The sequence below is a fragment of the Pagrus pagrus genome, assembly GCF_965226575.1.
Source record: "Pagrus pagrus genome assembly, chromosome: 8".
Lineage (NCBI taxonomy): Eukaryota > Metazoa > Chordata > Actinopteri > Spariformes > Sparidae > Pagrus > Pagrus pagrus.
In genome coordinates, this window is record NC_140192.1 from 7,030,426 (window position 1) to 7,043,597 (window position 13,172).

A 13,172-nucleotide genomic window follows, 5' to 3' on the forward strand; every position below is an offset into this window, starting at 1 on the left:
ACACGCACCCCGTTTCAGACTTGTGGGTTGCGGCAGGTTACTCTGCTCGGCTGCTGTTACTCAATATAACATCAGCCTAATGTAGATAATTTTGCAGGAGCATGGTGACAGCATTGAAGATTGGTAGCATTGTGAGACGATTAACTGTGCAGTGCATCACATTAGTGTCCTGCCTCTCGGTGAGTGCCTCCAGCAGGGAGGTCCGGGTTGTGACATCCAGCCAGCTGCTTGGCAGTGTGCTGCAGTGTGGGCGCGATTGACAGCTGGAGCGACGTAAGCTCAACTTTGGTCCTCTCCATCTTTCTAGTCATCATCTCAACCCCCAAACCCCCACCCCGACTGTCACCACACACAAAGAACAAACAAAACAAAACTTACCTGCCTCTACCTCTTTATCACTCTCTCTCTTTCTCCTACTCTCTCCCTCTCTATCTCTCTCTCTCTGAGGTCTCCACACCGCAATAGCGTACCATCAATCCTCCAACTGTCAGGGCCTCTTCAGCCCTGCATGCCGCTGGCATACTTAAGCACCAAGTTACATAACGATGAAAGAGTGAACAAGGGAGAGGAGACAGACAGTGGAGAAGGTGAAAGATGAGAGAAGGAGAGAGGTCAAGGGAAAGAAGGAAGAAACAGACAGAGAGAGAGAGAGCAGTCTTGTCTGGCTTTTCCGTTGGCACTTTTGGCCATGCTGAGTCAATCCATGCAGGGCTGGTTTTCGTATCCGCTACCAGTTTGTGTATGAGTTGTGCCAAGCTGCACCCGAGATGAACCATCTCCCAGAGCCGCTTTAAATCGCTCCTGACCACCTCCAAGCAGGTTTCGTGTCTTCAGATTGGCGTATGTCATGATAAGTCGCTGGTGTAAGACAAGTGCGTCATCAGTTAAAGACACACCTTCAAGCAGGAAGTCCTGTTGCAATGGCGATTGAAATCCCTGCCACGCCCAGTCAAACCGAGGCAGCACCAATCCAGCACGTGTATGGAAAAGGGCTGTTTGTGGTCATGTTTATACTCCTTCGACCCACACAATCTCAGAAATCAACCTGCCGCTGTTAACATATGTAGCCTCTGATATTCAAATACCTGCGCAGTTAAAAGCTTTTATCCTATTAGCATTAGCATTGACTGAATGGCAAGAAACGACTGCATTGCAAGGACAGTTCACTTTCAACAACTCACTGACCATAACTACAATGAACATAAAAGTGTGCAACGCTCTTTAATGTCTGAGCCCTGTTTTTGTGTCCCTTTCCTGCACTTCCTGCCCAGTCTAGTAATTCACATTATTAATTCTGACCCCTAATGTCATTTACTTGTTTTGTTCTGTCCTCTCCTGTTCTTACTTTGGTGAAAGTACTCTCCTGATTTGTAGCAGACTTATTAATGTACCACTGCATTTCCTGAATTTCAATGCGCCCCCTGTATCACATAATGTAAGTAAAATTTCGCATAAAATCCGAGAGACAGGTGAGGTGGAGAGTGAGACGGTGGTTTGAAGATTGGGAGAGCCGTATGGGGAAATACAGAGGCGAGTCAGGGGATGGAGGGGAGATGAAGATGGAAGACTTGCAACAAAGTCTAGGTGGAGAGAGGGAGGCGAAAGCGAGGATGCAGCTACAGGGTGTATGAGAGGCTCACTTCCTGAGGGGGTTGTGTATTGATGAAAACCACCGAGTTCAAAGTAGAGGTATGCTATGGCCTTGAGACATCAGGCTCAGGCTGCAGTTTCACCCCTCTTTTGATTGTTTGTTGTAGATTTATGCAGCAAAGTGCCTTTAGTTGATGTGGGAGGCTCTGATGTACACACCTTATCTGTGAATACTGTAGTGATACATTTTTGGCAAAAGCTAAGGAAATTGTAGTTAGAGCACTGCGGGATTCAGCTTTTTTACCTCTTTTTATGGCCCCAAAACTTCTACAAACCAATGTACAGCACTAGCACATTAGTACTAGTACTAGTACATTAGGGCAAGTAATTGAAAGATTACAGGCTTCAAGGTTTTTTGTTTATTTGTTTGTTTGGTTTGGTTTTTCTCTCGCCTGGTTGGGTCCTTTATTCCTTCTTAATGGAAATGAAAGGAAGAAAGCTAGATGGCTCACTCCTGAGCTACTTCCACAATCAGCTTCGGACGAAATGTTGTATTTCCTCATTTCTTTAGGATTTGCCCAGTCAAGCAAATGAGTTGCTAGATTTGGTTGCCCACTGTGGCATTTTACTTGCCCCAGGTCATTGGGCAGTCCTTGTGTTTGAGTCCTGGATTGTAGCTACAAAAAAAATATCTTGATTATTATTATTATTTATGATAAGAGATCTTATCATAAACACTCACACTCACTGAAATCATTTCACCAAGTTATATATCAAAACCACAAATAGTTAGTAGCCCTATGCACTCGTTTGCAGAAAATTCATCACTAAACAAAATATGTTGGTTGGGTGACTAAAATTCTTGACGTGCAGCGCAGTGTTTTTGCAAGAGTAGGTGATCCTGAATGTTTCGGTTTAAGTTATTGACAAGCTATTGGCGTTTCAAACTTATCTTGCATTCGCTATATAGCAGTGGGTGGTGCTCAAGAAGATGACTCACAAGATTTAAAGTGTTCGCTCCTTTCACCCAAAAATGTATTTCTGCAGGTAGTGTGATCGTCTTTAATGAAAGTTCCATGCACTGCTATGAACACCAAAACATGACCACAGTTCAGAGTCCTCTCAGAAGGCTGGAAAACCTTTGGAGCTCTGTCACTGCCTTTCGTCATGTTTTCACTGATGCAAAACAAACCCATGCTGCATGCTGTGACTGCATCTGGTTGATGCTGGATGGTATTTACTGTGAGTTTTTCAAAGGGTGGTAATCAAACACGGTTTCAACCATGATTAGAATATTTTCTTTTATGATTCCTTCAGTGTTCTTTGCGTACTTTGTACTACCTTGGGACTCAAAAAGACTTGTTTGTCTTTTGAGTCCCCACGTGATATCTCCAGTATCATTAAGGTTGAAGAAGCGAGATCAAGTTTACAGTTTGGGTCCTGCATTTTTTGCACCTTGCCAACTCTACCTTTCTGTCACACTGGGCATAAATATGCAAACAGATACAAATGAGACTGTCGGATGAGATAAAGGTAGACAGGATGAAGTGGGATGGTTTGGGCTCACACATCACGGCTGGGAAATGTATTTGGTTATAGTCTAAATAGGATTTAGAGTACCATCTGTGTGGGTGTACTGCACTGTTATTGTATCTGAACACCCCAGCGTTTCACACTTTCAAAGAACCACAGGATTACTTTGTTCACAGAGTATGTAGGTGTCAAAGAATATAAAGAACTCACATTTGCAAACTTTTACCTCTCTAATCTCACGGCGAAGAGCAGCAAACTTTTGGGGTCCAATTCTTTTCAGCCCCATGGCCTTCATTAAAATTGGGTGTGTGGGTGCTGGCATACTGAGCCATGGTGTGTGATTGATGGCAGTTACAGTAGGAGTACTGTGCTTACATTGGGTTGCTGTTACACCTAGCCACAGTCTGTTTTGTTCTCTTTAATTACTTAGTTTTAGTTTGTTTGAGGGGAACAAAAGTCACAAAGTAAATCTCCCACCCCCTCCTCTCTTCTCCCAGTGTAAAAATTACCAAGACAGGCGATAGCAAACATTGTATAGGGATGTTTTAGGGCTTTAAGGAGCTCTTTTATGCAAACTTGGCCATTACCACATTGCTGTGTTCTTCACTGCCCAATAAAAACTAAGGTTGCAGGAGAGGGCCCCCTTAAATCACTCTGATTTACCTAGGTCTACGCTTGTGTGTGTGTGTGTGTGTATTTATAGGACTGTGTGTGAAAGAGAGACTCTCCAGAGTGTTTGCACACACACAGGCCGTCCTGTCACTGGCGAAGAGGCAGCCTGCTTGCCGCAGAGCGTGTACTTGAGAAAGGACACCTGAGTTTGTAAATCAGTCCTGCTCTCTTTCTCTCTGCGTCCTGCTGCCTGCTCTGCCGTTGTTCCCGTTCTTTGCTTTATCTCTGTTTTTAATCACCTTCTCACCGGTCTCTCACTCTTGCTCTCCCGTCTTGTCACCTTTTTCTCCATTTGTTTGCTCCCCGTTGTGTTTGACATTTTTCTTTCTGTCGCCGTCCGTCTGCCCTTCTTGTGTTCTCAAACATGCGCCGCCTCCAGCCTTACCCTACTTCTTGGTTGCATTTGAATATTTTTTTTTTTTGGATAAGAAATGTCCCTTTGATACAGAGCATATGTCTCTCCAACGAACTCTTTGTAGTGTGCCTGGTAATTATTTCTTTCAAAGTCGACTGCCAATTTATATCTTACTGTTCTCGCCTTACCTTCTGTTGTTTGCTCAAATGTCTGAGGGTGGAAAAACACCACCGATCTTTTTTTTGTTTTTTTTTGGAGGGGGGTAGATTAGTTATTTAGCCCTAATTAAGCCATCCCACATAAATCTCCTCGACCATATTGGATATTCAACGCCGTGGCAATTCTCTCATGTTTTTTTTACAGCGCCCCTATGTCGAAAATTTGGCTGCAATGGAAATTATCACTCCTCTTAATTAGATCAAGGAATCTGCAAGAAGTCTTGTAGTGTTTATTTACCCATTAGAGCCCATTAGAAAGCAGAGACACACTCCCAGAGCTCTTTAAGTAAGCTGTATAGACAACGACACACTGTTTGATGTTTTGGCAGAGTGCTGTTGTGTTTTTTTTTTTCCAGTTGGACATGAAAGGACATGGAGAGCTTTTAAAGTGCAGATTGTTTGGCTGTAATTCAGATTTTTTTTAAAAAATCCATATTAATTGAGCATGTCAGGGACCGTTTTCATGTTTCTGTGCGGTGCAGACGGGGAATACAAGCATCAGAGACATGCAGCATGGATAGATTAAGATGTTATTAGTCTTCTGTAGTGAACATCTCTGAATGAGCAGGGTTACATATGATTGTGTGAAATAACAAAAATCGGGAAATTCTCTTTATCTTTAAGACGAGAAAGAGAATCTTTGTATTCCCTTATCGTGTAGATCAGTATCCAGAACAGAAAGGTTCAAAGCGAGGCTTACCCTGTTCACGTATTCTTGTTTTTTATGTCCTTGGGACCTTTTTTTTATTTATCATATTTACCCCACCCTGTGCTCCATACTGCCTCAGACTAAATTAGAGCCCGGCACAGTCACAGCTAAATCCTCATAGAATCCTTTCATACTTTGAAATGCAAAAAAAGCTAGAAATAGCACCTCACAGTAAGATATTAAAAGTCTGGTGGTGTTCAGGGGCTGGAAACTCTCACAAGCCACTGCACAGACAGAATATTCCAACATATAGGATAATTAGTACCGCTCTCCTTTTTTTTTTGAACAGGACTGCTAAGGTGGTTGCCATGTACAAAAAGGGTTTTAATTTTTCATCCGTTGACCCAGCGTGTACTTTAATTAAAGCTGATGCTGTAATTTGTCCTTTAAAATCCAGCAGTATAAAAAGGGACTGAGGCGAATCACCAGCGTGACACTGGCTACATATTTATGAAGCTCACGTATACCACAAAACACGAAAGGCCGCAAAAAAAAAAGGGGAGTACACACCACAAGTTGTCAAGTTGCAGTTGCTCAGATGGGCCAATTCAGGTAGTGAATGCAGTAAAATGTCTGCTTTTTTCCGGGGGGTTGACGCGTGTCCATGCTGCGAAATGGTCCTGTGGTACATGATGCCACAACAACCAGTGCCAGTCCGCTGATTCACATGTCGAGGAAAATAACCTTTACAACTTGAAAACAGCTGTAAGCAGGTGGGATAGTGTAATTAATGTAATTAAAGCAACATTATGTAACTTTTTTACCTTTAAATAACAGTTTTAAACTCATTTTGATGGTACAGTGTCTTGTACCAGGGTGAATGGTGTTACTATCTCAGCCGCTCCACCTTGCTATCACTTGTTTCAACACATGGCATTGTTATGATGCAATGAGTTTTGTTTGTAGTCAGCACCTACATTACGTCTGACAAATTGTTACAGACCTGGGATTTGTGTTTATGACAGTGGTGTTACACTCAAAAACTGTGGGGGGCGCCAAATCGCAGACAACACACAACCCCCACCCTCCTGTTGCGAAGGGGTATTATTGCTGGTGCCGCTGTGCAAAGACAACTGGATCGTTTCCATTTTCCTCAGAGTCGCAAATAACAACACAAGACACAATATGAGTTTATTCAGTCACTTAGTCTATATTAGAAATAGATCACCAGTTAACTTTGCTTTTCACTGGTGAACGACTTCCTGGTGCGAGACAAGTTGTATAGTCATAGCAGAGATAATAAGGAACCAATGTAAACAGCGATGATTTCATTATTCTATATCCATGACGTGGTACAATCAAGATTTACTTCATAATGGTGCATTGAAGCAGAACATTTTAATCTATGGCTAGTTTAAGTATGACATTTGCGTACCTTCTCCATCGCTGGTTTTTAAACACCAGAGCTAACCTTTCTCTGTGTAGTAAGCATCGTTTGTAATTTCACTTCCTCTCTCCCTTCCCTTTCTTAATTTGATTACAGGTTGACAGTATTAGCACATGAATTGAAACCGTTTTATCGAATTAGCATTGCCACTGTTATACTGTACTTATTCAGTTAGCTGTGTTCTGGCCAATTACATTTCTTCCACTCACACCGCATTTCCGCCGACGTCCTCGACACATTAATTATATTTCATTCAGTATTCATTTGCATGCACAAACACATGGAAACACAATCGTATTCATACACGTGTGGTAAATAAATGCATGCATATTGACACACGTGGCACACGCACGGTATGCGCACATGCAATTACACATGCTCGTGCATAAGCACGCCACACACAGGAAAACACAGAGCCATTGTGTTTGGCGAATGTCAACTCAGTTTACTCTCCCGTGAGGTTCTGTGTCGAAAGAGATGGTGTTATGTTAGTGAACATCGTGAGCTGGGTCCCGGTGTGATTTTGGTTTTGTGTGTGTGTGTGTGTGTGTGTGTGTGTGTGTGTGTGTGTGTGTGTGTGTGTGTTTTGGAGAGTAGGAGAGAGAGAGAGAGAGAAAAGGGGGACAGTGATGAGATATGTTGCATAAGGGGGAGCAGTGGAGTGTGAAAGAGAACAGGTGGCTCCCGTTTCTGCCATCTAGCTTTATGTGCCATCTTCCCTATGTGTGTGTGTGTGTGTGTGTGTGTGTGTGTGTGTGTGTGTGTGTGTGTGTGTGTGTGTGTGTGTGTGTGTGTGATAGAGGGAGAGTGTGAGATCCCAGTGCTTTGTGAGTGGGGATTTGTGCGATGCCTTGAGCGCATATCTCCATACATGCGCACGTTAACTTGTCCCGTTTCTCTATCAATCTGTGTGTGTGTGTGTGTGTGTGTGTGTGTGTGTGTGTGTGTGTGTGTGTGTGTGTGTGTGTGTGTGTGTGTGTGTGTGTGTGTCTGTTCTTTAGTGAGCAGGGTTCCGGTTGGTTTAGAAACAATTAGAACAAGCTGCAGGAGCTCAGAGAGATCGTTCTCCAAATGTCACCCAATTAACAATCTATAGTGAACACACTACAGTGCTCCCTCCCCCTCTCTCTCTCTCTCTCTCTCTCTCTCTCTCTCTCTCTCTCCCGTGCTGCCTGTCTCTCTGTTTATCTCTCCCTCTCTCTTTATCTCTTGAGACATGTTCAGTGAATGATTCTTGAAAAACGGCAGATACACATCTCGCACACTCGCTGGCAGACAAGTGCTAAAGTCTCTGTAACGTCCTTTTCCTGTTTGTCTTTCTCTCTCAGACCAGCCATCCAGGCCGGTGGTCAGGACTAGGCAGCAGCAGCCTGGCACCAAGGGACCGAAGGGCAGTGCGGTCGGTGGGGGCAACACTCGGAGGGGACCACTCTAACCAGCACCACCCGCACCACTATCCCCCTCTGCACGGCCGGCCTCCTGCATCAGAACGACACGCTGCCAGGGAGGAGCGGCGTTGCCAGGGGGCCTTGGCACAGTCCACGGCCCATAACCCTGCCCTGAATCTGGGCGCCGGCTCCTCCAGCCTGTCCTCTGCCACTTCTGCAGTGTCAGCTCAAGCCTCACCCACCGCCACAGCCCAGCTTCCAGTTTCAAATCAATGCCCAGGCTCCGCTTCAGCAGCTGCTAATCACACCGCAATCCCATCTCTGTCCTCCAGGCAGCCAGAGGGGGTGTCCTCCTCTTCTGAGTCCTTAACACAAGGAGGAGGAGGAGGAGCTGGAGTGAGTCTGTCAGGTGGGGTAAGGAGAGCAGGAGGAGAACACCATCCCCCGAGTCATATCCCCCGTGCCGTCGGGGCCAGCTCCTCCTCAAGCCTCCACAGTCTTGCAAGCAGAGGGAGCCCCTCTCCAAGCATCTCATCGTCCGTCCAAGCCTCCCCTCCGCCTCCTACTCCTTCCTCAGCCTCCTCTTCCTCATCGTCCTCCTCATTTACGGGTCGTTTAGGACAGCCACCTCGAGGCCCTCTGTCTCTGCACAGCTACAGTCGCAAAAACGTCTTCCTCCAACATTCCCTACATACGTCGGAGCTGCAAGCTCTGACGCAGAGAGACAGTTGAGGACACACAAACATTTACTCCATCCCGTCAGCAGGCAGCCATATTGACTCTGTAGAAACAACTGCTGCTCCTTCGGTACAAGTTGCTTGTGTCCCAATTCTCCTGTAATCATCAACCACACGTGCTTAAAGTCACATCAGTTACAATCCAAACTTTTGCTGGTATTTTGTTCATGGATTTTTCCACGCTTAAACGCACACACACACACACACACACGTACACAGACACACACAGACACACACGTCAGACTGCAAGTATGAAAAAGGCACTCACCCGTCTATCAGAACTCCCACACTGTGTCATGCTGACAGTTTAGATGTGCTTACGCCCACAGACACACAAAGTGCACGCAGACTCACAACCTCACATGTGTGCGCGCGCACACACACACACACACACACACACACACACACACACTCTCTAGATCTAGTGACATGCACTCTCCCACAGAGACGTCATCTGCGATATCTCTGCCTCACAATCTACTGTACACAGATGACAGGGCGGTGAAAGTATTTGTTTGCATAGTGAAAGATGTATTTTTTATCCATTTGTTTGGTCATTTTTACCAGTCGAGACCATGTGCTGCTTAAGGAAGTATGGGACTGATCATAATTTACGCCGGTAAGGATTCATTCTCACATTGCCAAACATCAGATGAACTCTTCATTCCTCAACAGAAGCCCAGAATATAAAAATACATGTTTAGATGAACATCCTCCACACCATGACCCCTCTACTGCATGCTTTTTAAAAATTTAGGGAAAATACAGGTGAGTATTTTGTACTGCAACAGAAGCAGGAGTCTTTTAATAATATTTCAGTGTGAGCTCTCACCTCAGTGTTTCAAGAAAGGGAATCTAGACTAGGTGTCTTTCCTCCTCCTCCTATCGATAAGGCATTAGATGTACCTTTGGCTCGATACTGGACCACTGTTTTTGTAGAAATCCAATGTTGCAATATAACCCGCATTATATACAAGAATCAATGTGTTCTACAATGTTAGATTAGTACAGTACGGAGGTTGGAATGAGGAGTTTCATTCTAAAATGAGATATCTGCCGATTGAATAGGCACAAAATGACATTTAACAAACTGGCACTCGCTTAAGCTAATAAAACACGCCAGACAATGAGATTGAGCAGAAGAAGAAAAGCAGCATTGTGTATTTTCTTCCAAAAATACGGGGAAAAGTATCAGGTTTTGGAATGAAACCCTTCAAATCTTCTGTCGGGCTGGGTATTGAACAGGGATACTTACTGGTGCTTTGCTGTATGACAGTGTCAATAACCATTTTTAGGATTCAAAAGGAAAAATGTTTCAAATAGCGGCATTACGGTTGGCTGACACATTTTCTATGACAATTTTACCGAGGCAATCAATTGTGGAGAGTCTGATTCTGCTTCGGGGGGAAAAAACACGACAGGACTTACATTGCACAGAAAGTTGTTTACTTGATCAAATAATGAAAAGAAAGAAACAGAAAAACATGCTTTTACAAACTAGTCCATTTGTAAAAGCATGAGCACTGAGGTTTGCTCTTACTGATACCCAGTCCTTATACGTACGTTAGCCTTCTTTCATCCTCCTGATCTCAGATGTGTCGGCTACCTTTTAAACCACTGACATAACGAGATGGAGGTCGGTATAATAAGGCAATTATGTTGTTTTGGACAGTAGGACAGCTACCTTTTGAGTGAGATTTACATAAACTGTAACTGCCATGAGTCCAACAACATCATTCACACTTTGGCGAAGGAACATGTCACAATTTAATAGGTGAGAAAACCCACCTTTCTTTTCTTTTAGATACATATGTGAACAACTGGACTGCATAACAAGCTGCTCATTCTGCCACTGCTGAATAGATTTCTTCCGTTGAGCCGACTACACTGTCGAACAGCCCCCTTTCTCTTTCCCCCATAGACTTTAAGGTAAACAAATCTTATAATGTCAACCGGGAGGTGGGAGCCTGCTGCTGAGTACAGGCCAGAAGTTCACAGCTCCCGGCGTCGACAGAAAATGTTAGATTTTGGAGAAGTTGTTGACCTTGTCTTTCTCTAAACGGCACCTGGCTGTAGGGAAGTTGTGTGTGTGTGTGTTGTAATGCACACCTCATGAGACAACGGCCTGGTAGAAGTGAAGAAAAGCCTGAAGGAAGACAGCGCAACACCCACTGGTGGAAGCTACAACTGTCCCTCTGGTCTGCTTCACTTGCTCACGATTTCCTCTCTTTTTATCCACATTTTTTTTCCTATCCTTTTACTCGCTCCCCTCATTTCTTCCTTCACCCTATTTTATTCCTTTTCCATCTATCCACTGCTTACTCCCCTTCAATCTCTCCCTCTCCCTGTCCCCCCAGCATCCCGCGCTACTGCCCGTAAACTCAGTAGCTCCTTATGTTCCTCTCCTCTTTTCCAATCCGTTATCTTCCCCTCTCCCTCTATACCTGCTTAGCTTACTTACTCGCAGCTTATATTGTCATACACTGTATCTTTCGCGGACTCGGTTGCAGTGGCTCTCAGTCCTGGGCGTTGGGACTTGCGGCGCCGCTGATTTTCATTCCAGCTGTCTAATCAGGGAATAATTTTACACCTGGTGAATGCAATTAACTTCGAGGTAGGGTAGACGGCCGGTAATGTGGCTCCCGAGGATCTGGACCGAGAACCGCAGCTGTAATGCCAACTTAACATTCCCTGCTTGGTTTGTTTACAGGCGGAGGGTATCAATGTTTTGTCGCTGGCTGACCTCTTAAAGAACTGCCATTTACATCCCCCGTCAGCGCATGCATCATAATGTAGTTGACACCATGTGAAATGTCATAAGGGAGTGTTTGGCCCTGTTTGTACTGCCCACTCAGATTTTTATTTTTGTGTCAAACAGCTGCGCTCGTTTTCAGCCGCGCTCATAATCAGAAAAACCACAAAGGTAGTTTGGTGGTTATGTCACATATCATGAAAGGGAGAAAGCCCCGCCTGAGATGGCGGTCTAGGTGTGAAACTGCACTGCAGTGTTTGAAAGACATTACTCCCTGTCAAGCTGCGAGAGTGAAGTGATATTGCTGGGAAACAAGGGACTGCAATCATGAAGTGGGCACACCTAACAAACCTCAATTTTTCACTCTACTTAGCAGCATGTTGTGCGTCTGAGACACTACGCTTCATTCCTTGGGAAGTTATTTATTGTTTCCTGCCTTATTTATATTTATTGCCATAGAACCAGTTTCCTGAAAGCATCTAGGCACTAACAAATAAAGATAGCAGTCATGATAATCGTGACGGACGTAACAATAATAATAATCATGATGTCGCTGTTATAATTTGAATGAATCACAAATACGATGCTGTCCTAGCTTTTTAAATGTGCTTACTGTAATTATGTTTGTTTCTTTATGAATTGCTGTAATAATGAAATCAAACTGTATAACTGTACATAAATTATTATAACTGTTGTCGTTCGCCGTTCATGAACACAACGTTTTTTTTGTGCTCACGAAAATGACACTGAAGAATAGGGTGCACACACATTGTTTGTCGGCACACAGCAGATTAAAACGCAACAAAAACAAGTGGATTTTGGTCAGAATGCAGTCTGAAGTCTGAGCTGTTGCCAAAGGCTGTATGTACACAACACAACACAAATCTGACAAACCTGCTAAACTTTACATGTAAAGGCCAGTTGACTCACTTATAGACGTCGGGCAGCTGATCCAACCTTCCCCTCTTTTAAATCCAACCTTTGCACTATGACTATTTCTGCTTGAGATTCCTTTGCTGTGTCAGAAAAGTGGACGATGGATGATGATAATCTGTTAAAGCTGCTTTTTTTTTTTTTTTTTGTTCAGTTCAGGATTGAGCCTGTGTCTTAGTCTATAAAACTATTGGGTAGACTCTTACTGTGAGCCGCTGACCAGTTGAGGAATACAAAAAAAAAAACTTACCTCACAGAGTTGCGTTTCACTTTTCATCGACTTCTGAACAGTTTTGAAGTTTCATCTGTTTGATGAGAAATGTTTGACGGGCTTATCTGGGGTCAGAGAAACCTCGCAGTGTGTGTTTACCCAAAGTCTTTCTCTCCGGTTTCTGTCCGAGATAGTTTTCTTGTCACTCTCACAGATGTTTGTTCACACAAGAATTGTTTTATCAAAAGATTTTTGTCCACCGTGTCCTTATTGTTAATATTTAATACAAATAAAACTGATGAAAACATTCAGTCGAGATTCATTTTTTCGTCATGAAACGAGGTCTTTAAAGTGACTCGGAAGTGTTGAAGCGTCGAAAAAAATAAATGTGCCACCGCCAAACAAGAGGAGCGCGGGAAATCCGTGGGACCTCGGCTCCATCTCTCAGGCAGGGTAGATTTCACTCTACAAATCCCGAAAGAAAAGGATGAATAAAATCAAAGACTGAAAGTAGAACGTACAACAAAGTAACGCATAAGGATCTTAGGGGCCATCGCTCTGAAAGCTTCAACAGAAGAGAAAACTTTTCCAGCTGTAACATCCGAGTGGACTCGTAAAGGTTGCACACAGCAGCGGGTGCAGACAGAAGTCATTTTTACCTCGTTTGACATTAGCCTCCAACCTATT

The 13,172-nt window shown here is 43.9% G+C and overlaps 1 protein-coding gene across 1 annotated transcript in view; it reads left to right on the forward strand.

Moving 5' to 3' along the window:
* The window catches only part of ccser1 (coiled-coil serine-rich protein 1), a 121,994-nt gene extending 109,198 nt beyond the window's left edge, over window positions 1–12,796 (forward strand). The window contains exon 11 of the mRNA XM_084358848.1: window positions 7,793–12,796. Within this exon, the coding sequence (XP_084214974.1) occupies window positions 7,793–8,584 (792 nt within the window). The 3' untranslated portion in view covers window positions 8,585–12,796. The remainder of the gene's footprint in view (window positions 1–7,792) is intronic.
* Window positions 12,797–13,172: the final 376 nt, after the last annotated feature.